Raw genomic sequence first — 24,955 nt, 5'->3', positions numbered from 1 at the left:
TCCGAGCGATGTTTGCGTAGAAAGCATTACGTCGTAGCTGATGCTTTAAACTCTAAATTTATTTGTTCTTCTCTATTCTGATATTATACACACATGGCAGTGACATTTACAGCATAAACACGCAAAACAACGCCTACGTCTTTGAATACCACGTCGTCTGTACCGTTCGCTGCCATAAAGAAATCAGTAATTGCACTATAAAAAAGCAGTTGCATATTCAGAAATGGCAAAAGTGTCAGTTTACGCGCCAATTGCATATTTAATACTGCTGTTATCATCATTGGCTCTATTTTCAGCCATATATAGAAAACGCAGGGTACAGAGACTAGTAGGATTAAAACCATGGTTTGGATCTCATGATGCACGAGACATATACCTTTCACTTAAACGAGTCGAGACGCCAAAACTACCAGAGAAGATGCTCAAGGCCGCGTTACTACGGCGGGCGAGCGAAGATTTACGGCGGATCATGACCTTACAAGAGAGCAAGCCTGCGTTGACCGAATTGCACCAGCGCGGTGTTGTCGGTGACGAAGTCTGGACCAGGTTTTTGGCGGCTGAGAAGGTGATGGATGCAGAGATCATGGAGTGTGTTGCTGAGGCGAACGCGTTGAAGCCAGGGTGGGCGCAGACATTGTTTGCGTCTGCGTCTGAAATTGCACAGAATGCACGGATACGAGAACGACTGGCGAAGGTACAAGAGGCGCAGAGAATTGAGAAGGAGAAATGGGAGAATGAAAGGGAGATGGTAAAGGAGGAGTTTACAAAAGAAATTGAGGTTGGGGATAAGAAGAAGCGAAGGAAGTAGATGATTTGTATATAAAGCATTATAGAATAAAGGCGCGTTTTAAATCAGTCAGCATTTCAATCACTAAGTTGTTGTTTACAAACGAATTGATGAGTTGTCACTAGATTTGTTAACTAAATCTTGTTATTCAGTGAAGAACTGATGAATTACCACTAAATTCATTAAAATCATCACTAATTTTGAAGAGGATCATCGGATCATCACTATTCATGACTATTCATCACTGTTTATCACTATACACCACTAATCACTATACATCACTATTCACAATTGCTCACTAAATATTCAAATTATTCAAATCCACTACTAATTTAGTTAACAAATATACTTCAAATAATTCATTATAACAAAAATAAAAATAAACATCATTTAAATCGACTCAACTGGCGTTCGACTCAAAATACCAAAAATAGACAAGTTTAAACTCAAAAAACTGGTTCGACTCGTTTTGGCGATTCGTCTCAGTTAACCCGGTTCCTGATTTTACCCTTTCACTGCAAATCCTCTCTGTTGTTTTCATCAACAAATTCTCCGTCGTCATCAAACAAGTCTCTACTTTTCTAGTTAAATGGGCATATCAAATATAAATTCATCGTGTAATTGTTAACCAAAGTATACACGTTACCTAACCTCAAATGGCAAGGTCCCATCGCTCATCATCCCTGTTTTCTCAAGGATCTCCGCTGAATGCAAACACAAATGCTCCGGCTGTCCCCCCACCTTCTGACTCTTTTCCAGAAGGACTCGATCCTAGACTCAAAGCAATGTCATTGCAGTCTGATCTTATGGAATCAACATCTTCGACTTCGCTATTACGAGCAACTGATTCGGCAATGACTGATGGTCAAAGTCTGACATCATCCGTAAAGGCCGACGGTGCTTTTGATGAAGCTACAGAAGTGGCCATCGTTGAAGAAGATCCATTAGACCCTAAACAAATTTCACCTGAGCTTGAATCTATTATCAACCTTGTCAACGCACAGCAAGCTAGATGTTACTACGAGGGCAAGTTTGTGTTTCTCAAGGACCTCGATAATGACGGCAAGCCGCCTTCTGATCGTCAGTGGCGCGAGGTATACGGACAACTTGTTGGTACTGTGCTTTCTATTTGGGATCTTCAAGCCCTTGAACGGGCATCTGAAAACTCAGTGGTATCCGGCAACACCCGAGCTATGGTCAAACCGACATACATCAATGTCGCTGATGCTTCGTTCAGACTGATTGACAGTTTGCCAGCAGCAAGCGGCGGGTCGTCAATTTCAAACGTCATTGTATTGTCAACCACGTTCAAGAACAGGTATTTGCTCCAATTCGGATCATCGTCGACACTGCTTTTATGGTCTTCTGCTTTGAGACTGTCAATCTACGAATCAATCTCGCTGCAGGAAGCATACACTGGCGCGTTGTTAGCATCAAAGGGAACAAAGTTGAACGGAATCAAAAGCTTGCTACAGGAAACAAAGTTTAAGCATCAGGATTGGGTCCTGGTCCGATTTGGTGCCGGCATGCCGTGGACAAAATGCTGGGCTGTAGTGACTCCGGCTGGCTACAAGAAGAAGAAGCAAAATAAAATTGGCAGAATCGATTTTTTTGAGTCCAAAAAGACAAAACAGAAAAAACAGAAGCCGTTGGCGAGCGTGAACACCGGCAAGTTCGTTCATGCGGTATATCCTGAGTCCAACCTGCTCATCAACACATCGACCATGCTCAAAATGTTTGGCACCATCACGGTGTATGACGAAGCTACAAAGGGCGCACCTCGTGACGGGTTTATTTTTGTCATGCCTGAGATTCACGGCGGTGTTCTTGGATTTGAGACGCTGATCCGGTTTTTGATTCCTACGCTAGATGCATTCGGTCTCTACGGTCGTCCGCTGCGGTTCAACGCGGACAAGTCGGACATCCGCAGTATCATGTTTGGTCTCCCAGACCCTCCAAACACACGGTACATTGATCTAGCAGACGTGTACGATCTGTCGTTGTCACGTATGTTTGACGAGACGTGGACCGACGACAACTGGCGTCACGCGTTAAAACAATTGATTGTTCAGAAAATTGCATCTGGGACTCGAAACCTGCATCGGACCTTGCCTTCTGAGCCCGAACACCACACACCTCCGACCGCACAGACTGAATTCAACGCGGTCGGAAACCAGCTGCACAGCATGAACTTGTCGATCCGCCGCACCGCGCAGCACAGCCCATCCGCTTTGAGAAACGGGTCACCCCGGCCGCCTGTTCCAGAGTCAGACGATGACTCGTACAGCGACAACTACGCGAACGAGATTGTCGACAGCTACGCCGAGGAAGACTTAACGCCGTACCTAGAACAGCCACCGGTGCAGTATACCACGCCGGTGGTTGAGCCTACCGTGCAACATGATCGATACACAGTGCTTCGTAAGCCACTGAGCGGAGGCATGCCTTGGAAGCAGCAGCAGCGACCGCAATAAAGAATCACTGAGTGATCGAGTGATAGAGTGACTAAAAAGTTTATATGTGTATGTCTCTGGCGGGGTAGGCGTTTGCTGCATATGATTAACTTGAGTTGCATTTATGTTTGTACTATGAGCTGAGTGTTTTGGTGGACAATTATTTGCAAGGGCGTTTGGTATTATTTTGTGTGTGTAGCAATTTTAGCGTTTTTAACTTTGAACTTTAATTTAACGTACGTCAAGCTTAAAATTTGAGTCATTTCACTCCTAACCCTGCAGCTCAAACAAACGCCACCCTATAAGTCAAAAATCTGTCGCACAAACCCCTGAAACTAAACTGAACAAGCCCTAAATAGCCCTATCACACAGAAGTGTCGACTCCGTTGTCGGGCCGCTAAGCACTTGGCATTTTCACACTCCGTAAATAACTTCCTTGACAACACCTAGACCTCTAGTCCTGCCTTCTCTGAACAAGATTTTCTGACCCGATTTTATGTATTCTGGCCGTAGCATGAACCGGAACCTTACTGTAGCCCTGTCACCTGTTCTAATATACGGCCGGTCAAGCTCAACAATGGCACACGTTTGCGCGACCGCGCCGACGTGGAGCATAGCCTGGTATCGTGTTTTGATTGTAGTTGCGTGTTGTAAAATCAGGACCTCGGCCACGAACTCCCTGACTGACCGCGGGGACTCGTCAGTTTTGGCGAGCACGACCATGCCTTTTCTGACGTCACGGCGACGGATCTTCTTCATTGCGAAACTAACGGATTGCCCTGCCCGCGCAACGTCGACCGGCTGTCGTTTGCGTTCGATCGACCGAATGGCTGATGGTGTAAATTGTCCGAGCGAGTCAGGGCCGATGTAGACGGTATCGCCTGCATGGACCGTGCCACCCGACACGACGCCTGAGACCACGGTGCCGACAAACGGGACAGAGAACGTATCATTGATTTCGAACTCGAACCGGGCCTGATCGTCGAACTGGCCGTGAAACGGGAGTAGGTTGAGGAACAACCGGACGTAATCGAGGCCTGTACCAGTCACGCTTGAGATTTGGAAGATTGGACAGATCCGCTGGGACACGAAGTTGGTCGAGGCTTCGACCACATCACGATGTGAATCGATAAAAATTGGCATTTTGCGACAGCCGGCTGACCGTAGGATCTTGCTCAGCTGTGTCACCGTGGCCTGCAAAACGTTTGGTGGGCACTAGACGTCAGCCATCGTCTTTTTTTTGCTAAAAACATTCCAGCTCACCATGTCAACTTTGGTAATGCAGATAAACACTGGTACATTCAATGCCAGCGCAACACCAAGATGTTCCTTGGCCATTCCAATCATTCCAGCATTCGCGCCAACAATCAACATGACAAAATCTGCTCGTCAGTAACTTCCTCGTTCACTTTCAAGTACTAACCTGGAGATCCGCCCATAAGTCCAAACACAGTGGTCTTTAAATACTTCTCATGACCGGCCAAATCAATAAATGTAATCACTTTCCGACTCCCACCAACGATCTCCTTCCAAGTTGCCTTTCTAGTACCGTCGTTTGCTCCAACAACTTGACCTACTTCATTAAACCCCATGATTTCCATCCCGACACTCGACGTCCTGCCTGTTTCAACCTCGTGCTTGTGTCTGAACAAGTTCACTCTGGCCTTGCCCCTGCCGTCGTCTAATCCGCCTTTGGTCAGGACACCGAGCAATGTCGATTTGCCAGCATCAACATTGCCCACTACCGCGACTCTGATCTCCAGTAGATGCGAGACTGCTACCGCTCGTTCCCTGACCAAAACTTGCCCTAACTTGTCCATGTGTCCGTTCTTTTGCGTCTCTATAGAGGAATACAGCTCAGTGACCGCGTAATCTAAATCCGATGAGTCGCACAGCTTGCGCAAATTCGTCAACGCAGTCTCATATTCTTCAGCAGTTAAATTCATGTCTTTCCCCGTATCATCAGGTTCATGCTTTAACGACACTACGCATTCTCCCTTTCCATCTTCCATCAACTTTGCTATGACCGCCCTAAGCTGTGGTTCATACTCCGCAGCGTTTAACAAGCATTCTCTAAACAGCACTTTTGTTGCCGGATCTTCACCTGATGTCGAGTTCAGTGTCAGCGATGCCAACACATCAAGTTCAGACTGAATCGACACGTCGGAAGCTTTGTCGAGCCGGTGCTTGCCTTTACCATCGACGTATTCTGCAAACTCGTTGAGCGAGGTCATATCGGCAAAGTTAACTTGATCTTGCGTAACTGCTCATTCTCTAAATACGCGAGGATTGAGCTTGCTTGTTGCGTTTGTGTTTGCGTACAAAATGACTCTACTTCGGATATAAATCCTGAGGAGGCCAGTGATTGGGACTTATTTTAATGAGCACGTATTTTAAAGACTACACTTCATTCACTTAAATTTTACATTCAAAGAACATTCAATTGTTTGTTTTTGAAACATTTGAATTGATATTATACACGATATAAATGTACACTGTGCTTCCCATTCATGAACCATTAACACTGTAGACTCAGATATACAACTTCTGGATATGCAACGAGTCACATCTCAAGGCGCTTATTCCTTTAAACTAGGAGGATTAATCAATACGACGGCATCTCCACGAACAAACAGCATTTCGCTCTGCTTCACGACAGTCTAGATGTTTAAGTACTCACGATACACTCCACCACGTGACAACGTCACTCACCTTCAAAGACTCGTCCTCATCAATCGTATAAACAGTCTCCTCAACATCCGATAGCACAAGATTACAATGAGAATCATAAGCCTGGTTCATACTGTCAATACGCTGACTTCATTACTCAATACATCAAAACATACGTGCAATCGCCCTCGCATTTCTCTGTCGCCCTTTAACTTGACATAAACGCGTTCATTCAGCGATAGCCTGACTAAATCTAAAGGCTCTGCAACGACAGCATCGTCTAGTTGATCTGCACTCGCGTCTGCCATTTATTTGTATTGGGGTCTATCTAGTTGAGAGTCCTGTCATTGTCAGTTCACAATATTTCCACAACTAGCCAAGCCGCCTAGCACATCTTCAGCACATACGAGTCAATTAATGATCTATTTCAAATTTTCAAATCTTTAAATGCTTTCAGTCGCTCAATTGCGCACTCATTCAACTCTGCCCTTTCAACTTCACCGTATTTAGAGCAGGGTAACTATAAATTACCCGGCCAATGTAAGATTTTAGATAGAAAGTCTAATTGCCGTTGGGAGAAAGTCTTTCAGAAAAAAAAATTGTGAGTTTCCAGTCGACATTTTGTCTGCCAAAGAGACAAAAAAATGTCAAAACGACAGGCTGAAAATGATGATGAACTAACTTCGTTTGAGGGACCACTTAAAAATGGAGCACGGACTGCAGGTCTTAAAGGACAGAGCGAAGATATGGGTGAATTTGAAGATCCATATGGTGATGAATTTGAAAGCGAGGAAGATGAGGATGAAATTATTGAACTTAATGACGATGAGGAGAATGAAGAGGAAGATGAGAACGCAGATGGCGACATTAAAGAAAAGCAGAAATCAGGTACGTACGAGATTGGTATGTCGGCTAAGATATCTATTAATTATGTATAGAAGCACCAAAGCTTTATCTGCCACACAAATCAGCACCATTAGGACCAGACGAAGTGCTAGAGCCAGATCCAACAGTGTACGAAATGCTTCACCGCATAAACTTGAATTGGCCGTGTTTGTCATTTGATATTCTCCCTGATCGACTCGGTAATGAGCGCAGAGGGTATCCTAAAACTACATATTTCATCACTGGCACTCAAGCGCAAAAGAAGAAAGATAATGAGATTACGGTGATCAAGTTGAGCGAGTTGAGTAAGACGCTCGAGAATGCGGAGTCTGACGCTGAATCGGACGACGAGCAGAATGACACGGACCCTGTGCTCGAATCACGGTCTCTACCCACGACAGACACCACAAATCGGATAAGAGTATCTCCTCACGCCGAAAAGACGAACGAATATTTAGCCGCGTCAATGTCAGAGAACGGAGACGTGTACGTGTGGGACGTGACGCCGCATTTCACAGCGTTTGATACTCCGGGGACTACAATCTCAAAAGCCATGAACAGGCCTGTGCACACAATCAGGGCCCATGGTGGAGTTGAAGGCTACGCACTTGACTGGTCGCCGCACATGGCTACCGGCCAGTTATTGACCGGTGACGTCACTGGTCGGATTCACATCACGACTCGAGGCACCAGCAGCTGGAGTACGGATAAGACCCCGTTCGTTGGGCACGAGGACGGCGCGAGCGTGGAGGAATTGCAATGGAGTCAGTCTGAGAAATCAGTGTTTGCAAGTGGTGGCAGCGACGGGTTCATTCGGATATGGGACACACGGTCCAAGAAGCACAAGCCTGCACTCGGAGTGAAGGCTTCACCTAGTGACGTCAACGTCATGTCGTGGAGCAAGAACGTGTCGTATTTGCTTGCCAGCGGGCATGACGACGGGTCGTGGGGCATTTGGGATCTTCGGACGTTTCAAGCCAATGCGGCGACCGAACCCCCGCTCCCGGCGGCGTCATTCCACTTCAACAAGTCACCAATCACCTCGATTGAATTTCACCCGACAGAGGAGTCGATAGTAGCAGTGTCATCTGCAGATAACACGGTTATGCTTTGGGACTTGTCTGTCGAAGCTGACGATGAGGAGATTGCGGCTCAGAAGCGGGACGACGCGGCAGGTGAATTGGACGATATTCCACCACAGTTACTGTTTGTGCACTGGCAGAAGGATGTCAAGGAAATACACTGGCACAAACAAATTCCCGGAATGCTGATGAGTACTGGCGGTGAAGGCATAAACGCATGGAAGAGTATCAGTGTGTGAAAGTATCATATAGCATTAAAATATAAATATAAACAACGAATAGTCCCAAATAGGAAATACTAATCATTGTCTCAAATGGCAACACATCAGAAGCCTCTCGGGCATTGCTGACCCTAACCCTTACATTTTTGATCTTTCGCGGTTTTTGAAGTTCGGTCAAAATCGATTTCAACCCTTTTTTCTTCTGTTTTCTTTTCTGATTCAATTGAAAAGAAAAATACAAAAAAACAAAAGAACAATTTGCTTTGTTTGCTGGACGTAATTTTATCAGTTTTGGACTAATTACTGTTGGAGGGCGCGTTCCGAACCTATTCACTGTTTTTCATCACCAAAGCAGAACTTCATATCAAAAGAACACTTATGCGACAAAGATAAATGTCAACAACGTCTGTTCCGTCATCAGGCGACCAATCGCCAGCTCGGCCACCTCAGTCGGGCTTGCCGTATATTGTCAATTGGGATATTGATGAGGTTGGTAATTGGCTTGATCAGATTGGATTACGGCAGTATAAAGAATCTTTTGCAGAAAATGATATCACGGGTGAAGTGCTGATTTATCTGGATCACGATTTTTTGAAAGAACTCGAAGTTTCGTCCGTTGGACATAGATTACACATGTTGAAATCGATATATAATATCAAGATTGAACAAGATATACCAATAGAACAAGGTCAATTTGTACCTTTATGTATGTCTGGATGCTTTTACCTTTTAGGATTCATACTAAAACTATCAGCAATTGTTGAACAAGACGCAGCAGATCGCGAACAACTCAGTATGCATCATTTGGTGCAAGCATTAGAACTTAGAGATCGTCGAATATTACACAATGAGCAAGAAATCAAACGACTGATGGACAATTACTCCCGGTTAAGAGAAGATTTAATGCCGATATTCAAAATGGTTAAAGAAACAAAAGTGCGTTTTTGTTTTGCAAACTTATGTAAACTAACAAGAACAGCCTCTGCCAACCCCACAATTTCCACAACAAAGTTATTCGACTCCGTCATTCTCTCGAGATTCAAACCTAGGCACCGCAGGCTCACGGCATTCAATGTTCATATCCTCATCCCAGTCGCTCACGGATCCGCAGACATACCCACATCCATATCCTTCGCTGAGCTCAGGTTTACATCAAAACAACTTGACAAGGAAAGCGTCGAGCAAGAAAATAGGCAAAATAGGAAATTCACCGACACATACACCCGAATGGCTTGACAGTGTGCTGATCCCACAGTCTTCGACCGCACCACTGACCTCGACAACGTCGCTCTCGTCTTCTGCGCCGATCGGATCAGATTCAAACCCCGTATCAGCTCCAGGGTCTGCAAATGGAACACCGCCGGCGATAAAAGACCATCACTACCGAAATCCGATCAGTGCTGCGTCTACACCGGTGCTCTCGCCGCCAACCACAACCACGCCAAATCCAATGCCAATCTCATCTTCTGTCCCGTCGTCGTTCTCGCCGTCACTCACATTATCAGAAGCATTCAAGCGGTTCAAACTAAAACAAGACGACCCGTGCTACAAAGTCCTACCTGCAGTTCTCAAGGGCCACAAAATAAATGACGACTGGCGGCAGTACGCACTTTTGGTCTGTTTCGGCGACCAGGAACGCATTATCGGGCTCGACGAAAAACCACTGAGCGTGCTCAAGGAACTTCAAGACGCAGGCAAGCAACCGGTATTCATGCTCCGACCGATCCAGGGCATGAAACACGAGCAAGGCGCACTCGTCAGTGGCACCCCGGGCGGCGTTTTGTAAAGTTCACAGACGAGGGATACATGTACTTACTAAACGCGGTCACTTCTGTTTTTTTGGTCTGTTTGGTGTTTTAGTGTTTACCATGGCATTTGCTCAAGTTTTGATGTACACTTTGCTTTTTGCTAGTTGGGCGTTTTTGCACGTGCACTTTGTGACGGGTATCTATAAATACCTGCAATCTAATTAACTGTAGATAGGCATTAAAAATGGGAGTTGTTGCAAATAAAATGTTATGTAAGGAAGCAATTTTGTCGCGGTAGCAACTACGTCGCGTCTCTATTAGTTGCATCGAACAGAAAAATGCCTTACAACAACAGCTCGAGCGGGTTCTCGACAATACGCTTCAAAGCCTTCATGTATTCTCCACCGACGGCTCCGTCGACAACACGGTGGTCGAACGAGCCGGTGATAGTCATGACGTCTTCAAACTTGATGCCACCGTCGACGTCCTCAACCGCCTTGCGCTCGGTTGTGCCAATGGCCAAAATCGTGCTTTGCGGTGGGTTGATGATTGACGTGAAGGAAGTGACCGCAGAGTTCATGCCCATGTTGGAGATGGTGATTGTGCCACCAACGTATTCTTCGGGCTTGAGCTTGCCGTCGCGGGCACGCTTGCCAAGATCCTTGACCTCCTTCGAGATGGTCGCGAGACCCTTCGCGTGCGCGTTCTTGACAATTGGTGTGATGAGCCCTGCCGGAGTCGAGACCGCGACAGATACGTCGACAACAGAGTATTGTCTGATGACGCCTTCGGCTTCGAGCCAAGCCGAGTTCGCGACCGGGACTTGCAGAGACGCCAGCGCCATTGCCTTCACCAGTAAGTCGTTCACCGAGAGCTTGTATCGTCCGTCCGCAGTCGAGTTGAGTGCCTCGCGTAGCTTCAACAGCTTCGACACATACAGCGTCGATGACACAAAGTAATGCGGCGAGGTCTGGACTGAAGATGTGAGTCTGGTCGCGATGGTCTTGCGCATCGACGAGATTGGGACATCGGTGAATGTATCTGCGGCAGCGGCAGCGGCAGCCGCAGCGGGAGCAGCCTTGGCAACAGGAGGCTTGTAGCCCTCAACATCGGCCTTGATGATACGGCCGCCAGGGCCAGATCCCTTGATGTTCTTGAGTGGGATGCCCTGCTCGAGCGCAATCTTCTTTGCAATTGGCGAGGCCAAAATGCGGTCGGCAGGAGGTGCCTCGGGTTCATCAGCAACAGTAGCAGAAGCAGGGGCAGGAGAGGCAGCCGGAGTAGGAGCAGCTTCAGCCGGAGCAGCAGCTGGCTCGGAAGCGGGCTTGCCGCCTTGCTCAACCACGGCCTCGTCCATAGTGTAATCTGCAAAAGCAGCAACGTCTTCCTCGCTAGTGACGTAGACACCAATTGGCTACAGAGTCAGTAATGTCTGTTGTATGATTCTTGTAGATTGTTCTGTACATACCTTTCCAACGGGAACTTCCTTTGCACCTTCATCAAGAAGAACCTTAGCCAGGAAACCATCATCCTGAAACTCAAAGTCCATCTGGGCCTTGTCGGTCTCGATTTCGACCAAAATGTCACCGGGAGCAAGAGAATCACCAGGAGCCTTTGCCCACTTGCCGACATTACCCATTGTCATTGTAGGGGACAAAGCAGGCATGTCAATGATGGTATGAGGAGGATATGCTAATAAAATTGTTAGCAAATTATTGTTTGATATCTCTCTCTATATGGAATATCGGAATTAAAAATCCCGTACACCACTAGTCCATAAAGAAGCAATTGAATTACACGTACATTTTGAAGCGTAGAGTCTAATCATATTTGGGAGGACCAGCCTCTGTTGAGATACACGTCCAATTCTATATTGATCAATTAGTATGATATTCCAGTTACAATTGCAGAAAGAGTCATTTTCGGGGTCAAAAGACCTTCGTACTTATAAGTACATACGTTGGTACAGCACGGCGAACAGCAGCAGCCGATGCCAGACGGGAGACCATAATGGCAGACATTGCTGGATGTTATATTTTAAAGACAAGAAAAAAAAGGGGGCAATTCGATTGAGAAAGAGAGAGAGAAAGACGAAAGATCCGAACGAGAAGAACCAGAAATCTGTTGACTTTTGTGTTCCTCGGGCGTCGTCGTTGCGAGAGTACTTGGGTCAGTAACTATTACTGACCCGGGTATATTATCCCACATCAATTCTGATTCTCACACATTTGAAAATCAAATCACCCGTCTACAACCGGACTATTCCGGGTCGCATCAAACGTACCGTAAAATCCCGAAATACTAAAATTTTTTAAATAAAATATATAAAAATATAATAATAAAATGTAAATAGGAACAAAAATAAAATAGGATTATCTTAAAAACAAATTAATCCAAACAGCTTAATATCACTGTTAAATCCCGATATCAACCTCATTCGCTATCGTCGGGGGGATACGCTTCAATTGCCGTGCTTAACCGACTGCTGTAGATTATTACCATTACGCACTCTTTGAGTCTTTCCGAAAAATATTCTTTTTTTGGTTGATTCAATTGATCTTTTCCGAACAAGTCAACTCTCTATAACCGCCATCTCGTTTGCCGTGTTTATTTAGTCTGTATCGTTAACGTGCATCTTTCTGATATCGGGTTAGGGTGGATCTAATTAATAAGTAATATACATACATCTCATCGAACATCACAGGATCAGCTCAAACTAGAGACAGAAAACGTAGAAATGATCTGTCAATGCATTTTGTACTACGCTGAAAACTAGCATAGGTAAGGCCTTAGATAGTGAGTGTTGATCACTCCAACATCCTGATAAAATCGGCTCCATTTAGTCCGAATGATCTTCCAATAAAATAAATGTTATTCTATACATCTCTTTAATAGAATAACACTCTTTTATATACTAGTAATTCAGCTTAGTTTGGGTGCTTTCACTATGAAAATGGAACCAAACAGAATTTCAGCTGGTTTAGCATTTACTCCTGAAACTCTATAGTGATACTTGACTTTCTCTGCTGAACGGTACCTTTCGAACGACTACACCGTAGAGAGAAAATACTCCAGTAATTAAGTGCACCGCACTATATTTCTTCCTGCAATTAGTTTCCGCAATATTGTGCAAGCCAGTGATAAAACCTTGGCTGCATTGCAGAATAGAGCTGACCGCCCAGGTATGGCTTCAAAGCATATGCTGTATACCCCCCTAACGCATTGAAATGGAAGTACAGCCAGAAAAGTGAATGCATGCCATAGTATATGAAGATTGTTTGACTACATCAGTCAGTCGCATGTTGATTCGTTTGAGTTGCATTTTGAGCGAACTGCTCACAGCTAAATGCTTACAGCTAAATGTATAGTCTAACCCTTAAAGTCACTGCAACTCAGAATCGTGTATTCCAGGTGACACGGCGGCACATTTTATATAGAGAAATGCGCCTCAATCAATGCGGCTGAGCCATATAGAGAGCCGCACACATCACGTGATACATAGAGCTAAAAAATACTGTTGATTTTGAATGAGCTGAACAAAAGAAAGAAAGACACATAAATATGGCTGACGGGACTACCAACTATTTGGACTGTCTGTCAGAGCAAATTGAAAATAAGAATTTAGATTTAACTACTCAGTTACCATTTACAGACTCAGTGAATAAGGCACTGGCAACGACTAACATTGACAGAGCAGATTTGTTGGATTTGGCTGTCGCGAGTTTGAATGCTTTTTTGCAGCAGAATTATACTGGTCCTGTGCTTGAAATAAATCCATATGAAGTGTTTACAGACGTTTTTGTAGATAGAAAGTTTTTCTCAAACGCGTGCATCGCAGAGCTCGAGGTCGATTCAGAAGAAGCATATCCCCATGCAGAGTTCCCACACCTTCTCATTCTATCGCTCACAATTCTGAAACATCTGGCTGCAAATGCATTTGACAAAAAGACGAGCAGGTGGCTTGCGCGTGCTGCAATGGTGCAACAGTCACTTCTAACTGCTCCTTCTTCCAGTTTACATAATTTGATATTTGAGCACTTGCACGCTTCTGCGCCAGATGGATCGGCTTCTGTCGCAGCGACTGCCGAGCATTTTTTAGAGATTGCGTGTGCTGACATTTTTTACTCATACGATTCACATGCAGTCAAAGCTCTCGACGACGCAAAGGCAGCGTCAGGATTGAAGTTTGTGCTCACGGGCTTGAAAGCATTGCGAACGAAGTATCAGGAACGCGAGATTGCGAACCTGGTTGTACTGGCTCGGAGTGACAACGATAAGATGAATGAGACTGCTTCAATTGATGAGACTGAGATCAGCAGCACGTTGCCGTCCAAGCTCGAACTGAACTCGGACTTGCTCCTTGAAGCTCCAAAATTTTCAAGTACTGCAGAACAAGAACCAGCCCAAGACGATTCGGCTGCAGAGCTATCAGCCCTTGAAGATGCGAACTCACCTTCTACGTTGACTGATATTGACAGCTGCATTCTGATGCTCACTTTGTACCGGATCAAGTCAGTATCACCATCGAACAACCCACTCACGATCGAAGAGTTGCTCGCTTATGTCTCGCGCGTGATTGCGTCTTCTGCTAACTCACATGGTCAAGAATTGAGCGGCAAGGTCAATTGGACCGTGTTTTCTCGTGCGTTGTGGGAGCGCAGTATTTTAGAATCAAATTCTGCCAGGACCGTTGAGCGCGGAACCATGCAGCTTGCAAGTTTGGTTGACGAGCTTGGCGCATCGTCTGCATCTACCGCAATGGTGCATGTTGATTCTAAAGGCGCGTTACCTTTCGAAAGGTTACGTTACATTCACATTCTGCCGCTGATGCCCCGATGGCGGATGGATCTTGCGCTTGCTACACAGTACCTCTCACTTGGTCTGTTGCAATCTGCACAGGAAATCTACGAGCGACTCGAGCTTCCGATCGAGAATGCGTTGTGCACAGCAGCGGCGGGATCGCAAAAAGAAGCAGTTAAAATTTTGGAAAATTATCTTGCCGCACGTCATGTCGATACCGCCCGTGCGTGGTCTGTGCTTGGTGACATTACACAGAAGCCAGAATACTGGGAACGTGCATGGGAGGAGGGCAAGTACGCCGGTGCCAAACGGTCACTGGGTGAGTATTACTTCAAGCGCAACCAACCAGTGGAGTGCATCAAGCACTTATCGGACGCTCTCCAAAAAAATCCACTTAACAGACAGGCATGGTTTTTGTACGGCTGCGCTGGGCTCGAATCCGAGCAGTACGAGCTTGCGGCGGAAGGTTTCACGAGGTGCGTCTCAATGGACAACGACGACGCAAAGGCGTGGGCAAACTTGGCGACTGCACTGCTTCACCTCGGCAGGACCGAGGTTAGTGGAGAGAATACTAAGGCGAAAGAGTCATTGAGTGCACTGTCAGAAGCGTGTAGACTGAATCCAGACGACTGGCGGCTATGGTCCAATCTCGTAACCGTGGCTGCTCGGTTGGAGAACTGGACTGCCTGCTTGCGGGGTACGATTCGCCAGGTCGAGCTTCGCGGTGATAAAGACGTCGAGGACGCACTGGACATTATGGTTTTGAGGGTATTGGCGCAAGTCTTGGTGTCTGAAGGGTACGGCGTTAACGCGAACGGTGAAGAGAAGCGACACACACTGTTTGAGCGCCAGGCTATTACGCTCTACACGCAGACATTACCAAAACTCGTGACGCGGACGCCAGAGCTGTGGCTCCTGGTCGCCAAAGTCGAGCAATGGCGAAAACGACCGTGGGCGGCACTCGACGCGTACGAGAAGCAGTTCCGGCTTGCGATGGCCGCTTTCGAGAGCGCGGAAACAGAACACGATAAGTGGACTGAAGCGGTTGAGACTTGCGCGATGTTGGTCGACGCGTACACGAATCTCGGCGAGCTACCTGGCCGCATGGCCGAGACCGACCATGACGACACCGACGCCCAGGTCGTGTGCAAGGACTGGAAGTGGCGAGCTAAAAACACTGTTCGGTCATTGATGGCCAAAGGAAAGCGAATCTGGGGTGGGTCAGAAGGCTGGGATAGACTGACACAAATGCGGGATGAATTACGGTGAGACTGTATGATATATGAAAAAAAGTTATACTTTGAACCCTGTTATAATTGTAAAATACAAATTTGAAACAGCACAGTCAAATCAAATAATAACATGGAACTAGCACCTTATACTTTTTGTCCCATCTACATTTAATAATTTCTTGCTAGACTTGCCACATTCGAGAATTGCGTACCTGTTCTCTAATCTCGTCCTCTGTTATTCCAACTACAGTGTTACTCAGTCTTGGCTGCGGGAGCAGTGGCCTTGGGAGCGCCTCTTAAGTACCCCTTTGCAGTTGCCCATCCATTCTTGACCGCGCCAGGAACAGACGGATGAGCAAGGAGCCCGTCGATTCTGACTTCCCAGTTCTTGACAGCCTGCTTGGTGAACACTGACTGCTCAAACCGGAACCGCATGAACGAAGCGTAGACAACAAACGAGATCCACGAGCCCTTGCGCCACATGAGCGCGTCCAAAAGCAGACGGACAAGCAACACAAGCTCGAAGTTGGCGACCAGACGGGTGAACTTGTCATTATAGTTGTCGACGAAGCCCTGAATCTTGGTAGACAATGACGAGGTAGACGACTGGCCGAGCGATGGCAAGACATTTGTGCGAGTGTAAGTCAGGACGTGGAAAAGAGAGTAGATTGCAAAGGACGGCAGGGTCACAAGCAGTGGCTTTGAAACCAGCCACAAAAGAGCAATGACAAGGTACTGAACGTTGTCGTCGCGGAGAAGAGTGGTGGTACTTGGAGACGCAGCTTTGTAAGTTCTGTAGAGGACGATGCCATAAGTCAAAATGACTGAGACGAAGATCTCACGGTACCAGAATTTCGCCCACTTAGTGCCAGGGGCAAGCTTGAGGGTAGACAGAGTATAGAAAAATGTTCCGAGAACTACAAAAACGTGTCCTATGAAAGTTAGAAATTGACATATTTTGTAGCACAGGATCACTAACCTGTAAACCAGCCAAATTGGAGTGTCTGAATGGCACTATTAGAATATTTTCAAAACTTAGTCAAAAATCAAACATACCTTCATCATGGCCACGATCTTTTGAGATACGGGCACAGCAGTTGCGGAAGTGTTAGGAGGAGGGACCATCTAAATTTACAGTCAGCACGATGATCAGGATCCACTACTATCGCACACAGAGAATAAGCCAGCAGATTCGAACAATTCAATCCCGTTGCTATAAGTTCAAAAATAAACGATGACAAACTGCACACAGTATTTAAGAAACGAGCTCACGATCATCTAATATCGAACCAGATAGATCAAAATCTCAAATCGCGGCTGAAATCAATGCAAGCGCGATAGTTTACAACACACAAGAATCCAAACAAACCTTTTTAACTAAATGTAATGCTACTTTAACAACAAAATGGAAATTGACTGGAAGATTTAATGCGATGAACTCGAGAATGATAAGCGCGATAGAAACCGGAGGAGATCCGAGTTGGCGATGATGAAATTGAGTACAGAGTGCCCGTTGCGTCTAATAATTATGCAATTATGCAGGAGCTGTCAGCCAAATTCACATTTTTCACCGGTCAGTGCCAGCAAGAACACTTTAGCCCGCTTTATTAGGGTCAATTGAATTCGCTTCTGTTCAATTGACTGTTTTGTTTTTAAATAAACTTATTTTCTCGGGCTGTCTGAATTAGTAGTGAACCGCACTCATCACGGCATGCGTACCTAAGAAAAGTAAGATGCACTTATGGCATACGTAGCAAGCAACTAACGTATAATGATAAGGTTTAACGATTGTGCGCGCCGCACCATCCTCAAATGAAACGGCGCCGGTGCTTCCGTCTCTCTTCCCCCACAAAAAAAAATGACTTTTTTTGGCGGCGTTCGTGACAGGCCAAGTTCAAGCGCGAACCACTTGGTCCCGATCGACGCGCTTGATGATAATGACGGGGCTGACCGCGACGAGCCTATTCCGCCGTCATTCTGGGACAGCGACGTGTTTGTGGTCTGGGTTGACGTGCGAACTTGCTGGACCGACAGCGAAGTAATTGCCGACGAGCACTTTGCAGAGTGCTTACAGTACATTTCGGCTGAAGAGCTTGAACGTCTGCGCAAATTTCACTTCAGACTTGACGCGGCACAGCATCTGGCATCGCTACTGCTGCAGCACCATGTGATTCGCCATCTCACTGGTGTGCCATGGCGGAATTCCTTCATTTCTCGCACGATCCTTGGCCGGCCCTACTTCCATGGTGCCAGATTTGACTACAACGTATCGCATCACAGCGGACGAGTCGCAATTGGCGTCAGGCTCGCGGACCGCAGATCAATTGGCGTCGATCTAGTTGACCCCAAAGAGGCATCCAAGAGGTGGAAACCAGGCTGGATGGATGACTTCACTGAGGTATTCACTGACAGAGAATACGACCAGATCCTTTACGGTGACACGACAGAGAACGACCCTATTGCGAAACGAAGACTGTTCTCTTTTTGGGCATTAAAGGAAGCATATATAAAAGCAACTGGAAGCGGCTTGGTGACAAACTTGAAGGCAATCGAGTTCTCGTCGGTCGAAGACGTCAACTTGGACTTTAAGCCATACACGAACAAAATTGTCTGCATTCGGTCGTCAGAGCTTCTAGACTGGAGGTTTGAACTGTTTGCGCTTGAAGACGGCTTGATCTTTGCTGTCGCAACTCCAAATGATGGTCTGTTGGAAGACCAAACTAAAATTAAAAAAATCTGTATTCAAGACGTTCTCAAAAATGCGGAAACAGTGAATCCTACTCAGGTTGTAACGTCTGGAAACGCATAAGTTGCGCACGCGAACATTGTATTTTGGAGTTTGATCGTTTTTACTTGTACAATATATAAAATGCATTCGCTTTCAAGTGTAATGTGGGGCTAAATAGCAATTTTTTCTTCAGAGATCATCGTAGAAACCTTCGCCATGCTCTAGTCATACACCTAACTCGCGGGTTTTGCCCTTCATCCACACCGTCCCAATCCGTCTAAGCGTCTGCTGGACCATCAACCGCACCGACTCACCTTGGTCTCGACTAAGCAGATCAACCACGAGTGGGTAGAAAACCTCGACATGACGTGCAAAATCCTCCTGCGTAAATTTAAGATAACCCTGCATGACCTCGACCACCACCGGTCGCCACGCAGAGATGTTCCGCTGTTGCGTCTCATCGTCCAAAATAATGTATCCCTTAATAATGTCCGCGCATAACCTGTACAAAGTCAGTTAAATCAAAACCTCGGCATCAAGTTACTAACGGAATCAAAGCATTTTCAATCTTTTCCTTGTTCTCAACCCTGTCTTGATTCGTGTCGTGGTACATTCGCAGCAAAATATGAATGTATGTCGACGCCGCACCTGACTCTTGCTTGAGCAAATTTGGCAGCTGCTTCATAAATCCTTCTTTCCACAGCTTGATTCGCAGCTCTTTATTACTGTTGAATGTCCGTGCAAACTGAAAACTTTTGCGGAGCACGCGCATAATTACAAGCAACTCCTGAGACGGAATGTTATTGTACACGTCGTCGTTCGAAAAGAGCTCTGACACAGTTTCAATCATCAACAGCTGCAACACACACTTGACAATAATTTTGTTAAACTCCCGTTTCTTTGACGGCGCAACAGCAATCTGACCTGTGCCATTTGTTTTCGGTGATCGTGGTAAAGTTGGAACTTCAGTCAGCGACGTTACCGAGCTCTTGCGCGACCCATTCGTCGGCGACGTTGGCACACTGTCATCTCCAAGTCGCTCCCGATGTGCATTCTCAATGTTGTCGTTTGATAGCGGGTACGTCATCCCGTTCATCTTCAGCCCAATCACGTCTTTCTCTTCGGTAGGCTGCACAGGCGGCTCTACACCTTGCGACAAAAACAGCTGGTACGCAGTAGTGGTCTCGAATAGCTGCACAAAAGCATTTCCAATCTTGGTCCAGTGCTCGTGACGAAACTTGTGCACATTCTGCGTAATCAGCTGCTGCAAACACGAACTGCCAATCCGGGCCAATGTATCGTTCTCCTGGCAGATGCATGTAATTAGCAAATCAAGGAACCCGTCAAGCATCCGCTCAAGTGCATCAAAGTAGTGTGTAAATAATGCAATCAGGTTTCTCAATGCTTGAATCATAGTTGTCGAAAGCCACACAGACATATCTTCATGGTTGTTAAACCTGGACATCTCTGACCGTGACTTGAGCACGACGAAAATTGGGAACAGTAATTGTCGACATGCAAGATCCCAAAAGTCTGGCTGAAACGTACCGCCGTACTCTACCAGCGTGTCAAACAAATAGTTCAGCGCGCGTGATCGTACTTCCAAGTCTTCACCGGTCATGATAATGTCGTGGAACGCGAACAAAACAGGGAACCAGAACTTGACGGGAGGATCCTCAATCGATGCCTTATTTGCTGTCACAACCTGGCTAGTACCAGTCTGCACAGACCGTTGATACTCAAGCATGCGCGGTATCGAGCTATGTAACAACTCAATCGCATGCAAACTAATCTTTTGGAATCGGTAGTTTTTGGCCAGCTCAGTCAGACACACGGCCATATCTGCAAAACTCCCCTGAGCCATAACAAGCTCAAAGTCGTCCTTGTGAATTAGCCTGATGTTCTCGTAAACAAATTGAACAATGGGCTCATGCTCTTCGCGGCCAGCAAACGTAAATACTCCAAACATGGTCGACCAACCGGACCGGATGTTAATGGCGCGAGATAAGATCATCTGTTGCAGACAACGAAGAACCATATCCTTTGCTGGAATCGACGGATTATTTGACATGACATGTTCAAAGGGGCGCAAGAAATCCTTCTGGAATTTGAAGTGTGGCAATTCCTCCAACTCCAAGAAACGCATTGAGAGCTGTCTCAGTGAGTCTAGCGCGAAAAATACAACTGTCGTGTTTGAATGACATCCCACGTTGTTAAACTGCTCACCCATGATGGCCCACAGATTTGACCACTCTACCCTGATACGACCCATGTTGTAGTAGCAGACGTCCACCATCTTCTGCAGCGAAAACATTCGAGGATGCTCACTATTACCAGACGACGCGATCTCTTCTCGAGATACTGCAGTCAACGCTCTCACAAAATGTACAATAGCCTCTCCCGACAAAGTAGAGCTTTGAGTGAAAATCCGATCCATTCCAACCACAATCTCGCGAGCACGCGACTCTTCGGCAACATTGCTCGCAATCGGAGTTACCAACGTGGACGACCGTGATCGATTACTGACCTTAGCCGACGATCTTTTAGACCGTACACTGTCTAATGATTCACGCCTATGCAGTTAGTTTTAGAATGAAACAAACATTTAATGTAACTTACGACGCAATCTTAGCAAGACCCAAGTCCGGCACAACAATTTCTGAGATACCAGAACTAATCAACTGAAATCTCTCAAGCTGGCTGATGCATGTAAGTACATCCTTCCAAGAGTCTTTCAGCAAATTTCCATCTAACAACGCAATTTCGAGCAGCACTTTAGTACCTTCAACATGCTTAGGCTTCATTTCCCCTAAGTTCTGAAGGCTGGTGAACTTAGACAGCGCTGTCACAAATGATATCCGAGCAAGCTCAATGTCAAACAAGCATGCAATTTGAACAGACAACTTGAAGCCTTCCAGACAAGTCTTAATAATGTCTGCCTCATCGCTGTCTTGTAAAGGTGCAGACAAACCAGCCAAGAACGACATCCAGACAACTTCAAACATAGGTCCAACGTGCTCAAAGTGCGATGCATTATAGAAGACCACAGTTGGAATGTCCGTAGATTCTTTTCGCTGAGAACGAACCATGTTTTTAAACAGCATTTCTGTCTTAGAAGCCATCTCACGAGACGCGTTCAAGTACAACTCTCTCTGTAAGTCTCTACCAACTGTGGCCAGCACTTGGCCGATACTTGCCGCCATTGAGCTATTACCTGTCTGCGGCAACGCACCTGACATTAACGCAGCATCATGCTCAGATTTCAAAATAATCTCATTGTTCTGAATCTCATCATAAATATCACTCAAAAGCTCTTCTGGTAAGTCAGAGTTGTCATTGATTCCCTTATTGTTCTTGAAAAAGTCCTGTTTGGTCATCCGGTTCTTGACTTGCGGCGAGTGCTGGTCGGTATTAAGCATGATGACCGAGTATGCTAAGACGTAAGCGGTATCTGCGTTTGCGAAAATTGTCGGATTGCCAACGAGATATCGCTCGGCAAATTTTAGCATAAACCGATCAATTTTTTGCGATTCTCCAGGTAATCTGAATGCCTGCAGAAATATCCGTAGAGCTTCCACGAAATTCAGGTTAGAAAAATCCATCTCGTCAACAAATGCATGCATAATTGCGATATTTTCGGCATCACCTTCACCAAGATAATCACCAATTACCGTTTTATCAAGTCCTTCGGTGTTAAGTAGGAATCGCGCAATATCTTGAGGATCGCGTGACGCAATAAACTTGTTCTCGATCAACATTGCAATGCCACGTTTTGGTTTGAAATTGAATTGCTTGATTCCTTCCAGCAACGCTGTTTTTCTGTGCTTCAAAGATTCAAACTGTGTCGGATCGTCCACGAGCGTGCTTGTTCCACTGTTGAGTACACCATTAGTCGCTATATCAATCATCGATCGCATGCGCTCTGGAACTGGCGATCCAGATGGAATAACAGCACTGTTTGGAGTAATTGACCCTGTCACAGTACTCTCGGCTTCCACAATAGAATCGGAGTCACGGCTCACACCGGCCAGACGCCCCGCAGCATCTTCAATACCTTTCTGCGACCACTGAACTAGCGACTGCAAGATGGTGACCAAGCAATCTAATGCAAGCCTTTTCAAAATGTATTCCAGTGGAATTTGTGTTGTTATGTCAAATGCAACGGTTGACAAAGTTTCTGCGACAGACGAAAAGGACGGTGGAATAGACACGTTTCCAAGTCCACCTGAGCCTCCAAACAAAGGAATGCCACCAGATTTCTGTAGTTCCTGATATTGTTGGAGCTGAAACTGAGTTATATGAGCTGGCGCAATTGATATTCGTGAAAGATACTCGACAAGCCGCTCGTAGATGTTATCGAGTGCAGTATTATCACAGTCATAGTTGAGATAAATTTCTACCAAAGCGCGAGGGTCAACGCACAATCTTTCAACTCCGCGAAGTAGATAAATTTTTTGGTGTGACGTAGACGTTTTCATTTCCAAAATTGGCATATAAATTTCAGTCATGAATACCTCAATTTCCTTTTTCATCTGACTTCTGAGATTAAGCATGATCAACCAGAAGACATCACAAGAAATTTCAAAAATGGGAGGTACAGGGCTTGCAGCGTTTCGTGACAGGCATAGACACAAGTACTGTCGAATAGCGTGAATAAAAACCGTTTCTTCTGAGGAGGCACTCGACTTGATGATGACATCTGGGGATGAAAACACAATCATGTGCGAACTGAGAATGGCGCACACCAAGTGAAGTGACAGAAGTTTAGATCTCATGGCGTGCGACCGCATATCAGGCTTGTCTGATGAATCGATTGGCTTGATTGACAATTTGCACATAGCTCTGAACACCAAAAACGCGTCACGAATGTAAAGCTCACCTTCATCACTGAAGTCCGAGGGTAGTGCCAGTCGCTCTTCATCAAATGACTTTTTGTTTTCAAAAGACTCCAGTGTGATCTTAGTCGCAGCACCGGTTTCCGTTTCTTCGGTAACGTTATCTTCCAACCCAGCATTCTTTTCATCAAAATCAGACTTAATCAGCATTTCAATCACGTCAGGCTCTTCAACAACACTCTTTGTTCGAATACGTTGCTTGACGCGCTCAAAGACGACATTGACCATTTGCGTAAGTGTCGCTTGAGCGAGAGCTTGGTTCGCAGGAGAACGGGATAAGATAAAAATGTTATATGCCTGACGGATTGCTTTGAGCAGCGCAGCAGCATGAACCACCAGTTTTTCACTGAGAACAGCTCCAAGTAATGCTTTGATAATTTGCATTTCAACCTTTTCATCTGTAGAATCAGCCTTAAAGCAATCACATACAACCTCAACTGCTTGATCGATCATCTTCGTCCCTCTTGCTGACACAGCAGGGACCATATCATTCCCGGCTTCTGCAACAGTCGGTGCAGGTAGATCGACAAAGTAAGAAAATGAGAACAATTTGCTGATGCAGTCTAGAGCAGTAACTTTGACATCGGAATTGTTTGTCAAAGTAGCGAGTCGCAATGGTTCTAAAACTATTTGAGGAGGTGGTGATTCAGGAGCCAGCTTGTGAATTTGCTCTGCACACGATCATTAGTTACGTTATCACACAAACAGTAGTAAAATGGAGAATACCGAGAGCAATATTTAAATTGACTTGTAGCGAACTTTGTCGTTTCCCTTCTCTACTAGCAAGGATTGATTCGAAAGCCTTTGTGACGAACATCATTGATGAGTTCGAGCTAGCAAGACTTACTGTCGACATGATTGACGGTGCTGATTTATGGCTCGCGCGATCATCGGCAGATTGGGCAATTGTTGTTGATTCCGATTGCGTAGATTCCAATTGCTCATCTGATCGATTTTCATTGACTGGTTCATCAGCGGACACAGATTTCAAATCATCTTCTGGATTGATTTGCGACTCGGTTTCAACTTGACCATTTGCCATTGAGTTTTCATATTCGGCATCAATTGTGACTGAGTCATTTGATCCGTTGGTTTGTGTGGCAATTGCGTCGTCTGAAGCTGACTGATCTGGGTATGCAGCAAAAGTAGTCTCGTCTTTGGTTGCAACAGGCTCAGACAGTGCTGTACCATTTCCCTCCGCCATTTCCGATGCACTTGGAAGCTCCTTTTCGGAAGCCATCTGTGCGGCGAAATAGAATTAAGCAATTGACCTGATTAATTGATGGAGGAAAAAGTATGAATTCAATTGAAGTGACGTCAAAACCTACAGAAAGCTGTGAACACGAGAAAGCCCAAGGCAGAAGAGAGTTTGTATTTTGGGCTGCTTTACAGGGCGGCTTCAAATTCGGTCGCAGAGCCTCGTCCCACGCACAGCCATAGCAACCCCTGCTTTA

General features: G+C 45.8%; 11 protein-coding genes across 11 annotated transcripts; 6 read left to right on the top strand and 5 right to left on the bottom strand.

The window, feature by feature from the left end:
* The first annotated feature begins 177 nt into the window (after nt 1-177).
* On the top strand, nt 178-859 carry V1512DRAFT_262091 (Sec62/63 complex, subunit Sec66). Its single transcript, XM_066916192.1, has one exon. It carries the CDS (start codon nt 224-226, stop codon nt 806-808), a length of 585 nt encoding a protein of 194 aa, XP_066771886.1. The 5' UTR covers nt 178-223; the 3' UTR covers nt 809-859.
* A 458-nt stretch (nt 860-1,317) lies between these two features.
* On the top strand, nt 1,318-3,493 carry V1512DRAFT_262090 (uncharacterized protein). Its single transcript, XM_066916191.1, has one exon. It carries the CDS (start codon nt 1,444-1,446, stop codon nt 3,259-3,261), a length of 1,818 nt encoding a protein of 605 aa, XP_066771885.1. The 5' UTR covers nt 1,318-1,443; the 3' UTR covers nt 3,262-3,493.
* On the bottom strand, nt 3,356-5,592 carry V1512DRAFT_286346 (P-loop containing nucleoside triphosphate hydrolase protein). The gene is made up of 3 exons (XM_066918079.1): nt 4,664-5,592; nt 4,504-4,622; nt 3,356-4,455 (listed from the first exon to the last, which is right to left on the bottom strand). Exons 1-3 carry the CDS (start codon nt 5,472-5,474, stop codon nt 3,655-3,657), a joined length of 1,731 nt encoding a protein of 576 aa, XP_066771884.1. The 5' UTR covers nt 5,475-5,592; the 3' UTR covers nt 3,356-3,654.
* Nucleotides 5,593-5,645: 53 nt separating this feature from the next.
* On the bottom strand, nt 5,646-6,442 carry V1512DRAFT_262088 (uncharacterized protein). Its single transcript, XM_066916190.1, has 4 exons — nt 6,318-6,442; nt 6,087-6,251; nt 5,953-6,033; nt 5,646-5,900 (listed from the first exon to the last, which is right to left on the bottom strand). Exons 2-4 carry the CDS (start codon nt 6,216-6,218, stop codon nt 5,820-5,822), a joined length of 294 nt encoding a protein of 97 aa, XP_066771883.1. The 5' UTR covers nt 6,219-6,251; nt 6,318-6,442; the 3' UTR covers nt 5,646-5,819.
* A 73-nt stretch (nt 6,443-6,515) lies between these two features.
* V1512DRAFT_262085 (WD40-repeat-containing domain protein) lies at nt 6,516-8,164 on the top strand. Its single transcript, XM_066916189.1, has 2 exons — nt 6,516-6,798; nt 6,849-8,164. Exons 1-2 carry the CDS (start codon nt 6,555-6,557, stop codon nt 8,114-8,116), a joined length of 1,512 nt encoding a protein of 503 aa, XP_066771882.1. The 5' UTR covers nt 6,516-6,554; the 3' UTR covers nt 8,117-8,164.
* Nucleotides 8,165-8,299: 135 nt separating this feature from the next.
* On the top strand, nt 8,300-10,112 carry V1512DRAFT_262083 (uncharacterized protein). Its single transcript, XM_066916188.1, has 3 exons — nt 8,300-8,804; nt 8,853-9,034; nt 9,078-10,112. The coding sequence occupies exons 1-3, from the start codon at nt 8,492-8,494 to the stop codon at nt 9,882-9,884; spliced, it is 1,302 nt and encodes a 433-aa protein (XP_066771881.1). The 5' UTR covers nt 8,300-8,491; the 3' UTR covers nt 9,885-10,112.
* Nucleotides 9,762-11,867, bottom strand: V1512DRAFT_283432 (2-oxoacid dehydrogenases acyltransferase-domain-containing protein; the record flags this gene model as incomplete). The annotated part of the gene is made up of 4 exons (XM_066918011.1): nt 9,762-11,260; nt 11,315-11,538; nt 11,650-11,783; nt 11,806-11,867. The coding sequence occupies 4 exons, from the start codon at nt 11,865-11,867 to the stop codon at nt 10,190-10,192; spliced, it is 1,491 nt and encodes a 496-aa protein (XP_066771880.1). The 3' UTR covers nt 9,762-10,189.
* A 1,525-nt stretch (nt 11,868-13,392) lies between these two features.
* Nucleotides 13,393-15,988, top strand: V1512DRAFT_262077 (uncharacterized protein). Its single transcript, XM_066916187.1, has one exon. The coding sequence runs from the start codon at nt 13,408-13,410 to the stop codon at nt 15,913-15,915; it is 2,508 nt and encodes an 835-aa protein (XP_066771879.1). The 5' UTR covers nt 13,393-13,407; the 3' UTR covers nt 15,916-15,988.
* On the bottom strand, nt 15,923-17,356 carry V1512DRAFT_262076 (uncharacterized protein). The gene is made up of 4 exons (XM_066916186.1): nt 17,248-17,356; nt 16,935-17,003; nt 16,858-16,882; nt 15,923-16,810 (listed from the first exon to the last, which is right to left on the bottom strand). Exons 2-4 carry the CDS (start codon nt 17,001-17,003, stop codon nt 16,131-16,133), a joined length of 774 nt encoding a protein of 257 aa, XP_066771878.1. The 5' UTR covers nt 17,248-17,356; the 3' UTR covers nt 15,923-16,130.
* A 178-nt stretch (nt 17,357-17,534) lies between these two features.
* Nucleotides 17,535-18,800, top strand: V1512DRAFT_262074 (uncharacterized protein). The gene is made up of 2 exons (XM_066916185.1): nt 17,535-17,606; nt 17,658-18,800. Exon 2 carries the CDS (start codon nt 17,737-17,739, stop codon nt 18,685-18,687), a length of 951 nt encoding a protein of 316 aa, XP_066771877.1. The 5' UTR covers nt 17,535-17,606; nt 17,658-17,736; the 3' UTR covers nt 18,688-18,800.
* On the bottom strand, nt 18,728-24,865 carry V1512DRAFT_237847 (uncharacterized protein). Its single transcript, XM_066914157.1, has 4 exons — nt 24,228-24,865; nt 21,226-24,172; nt 19,155-21,179; nt 18,728-19,108 (listed from the first exon to the last, which is right to left on the bottom strand). The coding sequence occupies exons 1-4, from the start codon at nt 24,739-24,741 to the stop codon at nt 18,832-18,834; spliced, it is 5,763 nt and encodes a 1,920-aa protein (XP_066771876.1). The 5' UTR covers nt 24,742-24,865; the 3' UTR covers nt 18,728-18,831.
* Between the last annotated feature and the right edge of the window lie 90 nt (nt 24,866-24,955).

Source organism: Lipomyces arxii, assembly GCF_038497795.1.
Source record: "Lipomyces arxii strain Phaff 12-163 unplaced genomic scaffold V1512scaffold_6, whole genome shotgun sequence".
In the NCBI taxonomy this organism is placed as follows: Eukaryota; Fungi; Ascomycota; class Lipomycetes; order Lipomycetales; family Lipomycetaceae; genus Lipomyces; species Lipomyces arxii.
This window is presented reverse-complemented; position numbering and strand designations above follow the sequence as displayed.

Coding starts and splice junctions, on each gene's coding strand:
- V1512DRAFT_262083 (XM_066916188.1), top strand. CDS start 8,492: ATGTCAACAACGTCTGTTCCGTCATCAGGCGACCAATCGCCAGCTCGG. Junction 8,805..8,852: donor AGGTCAATTTGTACCTTTAT/GTATGTCTGGAT, acceptor TAAAACTATCAG/CAATTGTTGAACAAGACGCA. Junction 9,035..9,077: donor AAATGGTTAAAGAAACAAAA/GTGCGTTTTTGT, acceptor TAACAAGAACAG/CCTCTGCCAACCCCACAATT.
- V1512DRAFT_262074 (XM_066916185.1), top strand. CDS start 17,737: ATGACTTTTTTTGGCGGCGTTCGTGACAGGCCAAGTTCAAGCGCGAAC.
- V1512DRAFT_262077 (XM_066916187.1), top strand. CDS start 13,408: ATGGCTGACGGGACTACCAACTATTTGGACTGTCTGTCAGAGCAAATT.
- V1512DRAFT_237847 (XM_066914157.1), bottom strand. CDS start 24,741: ATGGCTTCCGAAAAGGAGCTTCCAAGTGCATCGGAAATGGCGGAGGGA. Junction 21,180..21,225: donor GGTCTTGCTAAGATTGCGTC/GTAAGTTACATT, acceptor CTAACTGCATAG/GCGTGAATCATTAGACAGTG. Junction 19,109..19,154: donor ATTGAAAATGCTTTGATTCC/GTTAGTAACTTG, acceptor GACTTTGTACAG/GTTATGCGCGGACATTATTA.
- V1512DRAFT_286346 (XM_066918079.1), bottom strand. CDS start 5,474: ATGACCTCGCTCAACGAGTTTGCAGAATACGTCGATGGTAAAGGCAAG. Junction 4,623..4,663: donor ACTTATGGGCGGATCTCCAG/GTTAGTACTTGA, acceptor ACTGACGAGCAG/ATTTTGTCATGTTGATTGTT. Junction 4,456..4,503: donor GCATTACCAAAGTTGACATG/GTGAGCTGGAAT, acceptor GCTGACGTCTAG/TGCCCACCAAACGTTTTGCA.
- V1512DRAFT_262088 (XM_066916190.1), bottom strand. CDS start 6,218: ATGGCAGACGCGAGTGCAGATCAACTAGACGATGCTGTCGTTGCAGAG. Junction 6,034..6,086: donor AAATGCGAGGGCGATTGCAC/GTATGTTTTGAT, acceptor AGTATGAACCAG/GCTTATGATTCTCATTGTAA. Junction 5,901..5,952: donor ATGAGGACGAGTCTTTGAAG/GTGAGTGACGTT, acceptor TTAAACATCTAG/ACTGTCGTGAAGCAGAGCGA.
- V1512DRAFT_262076 (XM_066916186.1), bottom strand. CDS start 17,003: ATGGTCCCTCCTCCTAACACTTCCGCAACTGCTGTGCCCGTATCTCAA. Junction 16,883..16,934: donor AGATCGTGGCCATGATGAAG/GTATGTTTGATT, acceptor AGTGCCATTCAG/ACACTCCAATTTGGCTGGTT. Junction 16,811..16,857: donor CCAATTTGGCTGGTTTACAG/GTTAGTGATCCT, acceptor TAACTTTCATAG/GACACGTTTTTGTAGTTCTC.
- V1512DRAFT_262085 (XM_066916189.1), top strand. CDS start 6,555: ATGTCAAAACGACAGGCTGAAAATGATGATGAACTAACTTCGTTTGAG. Junction 6,799..6,848: donor TAAAGAAAAGCAGAAATCAG/GTACGTACGAGA, acceptor AATTATGTATAG/AAGCACCAAAGCTTTATCTG.
- V1512DRAFT_262091 (XM_066916192.1), top strand. CDS start 224: ATGGCAAAAGTGTCAGTTTACGCGCCAATTGCATATTTAATACTGCTG.
- V1512DRAFT_262090 (XM_066916191.1), top strand. CDS start 1,444: ATGGCAAGGTCCCATCGCTCATCATCCCTGTTTTCTCAAGGATCTCCG.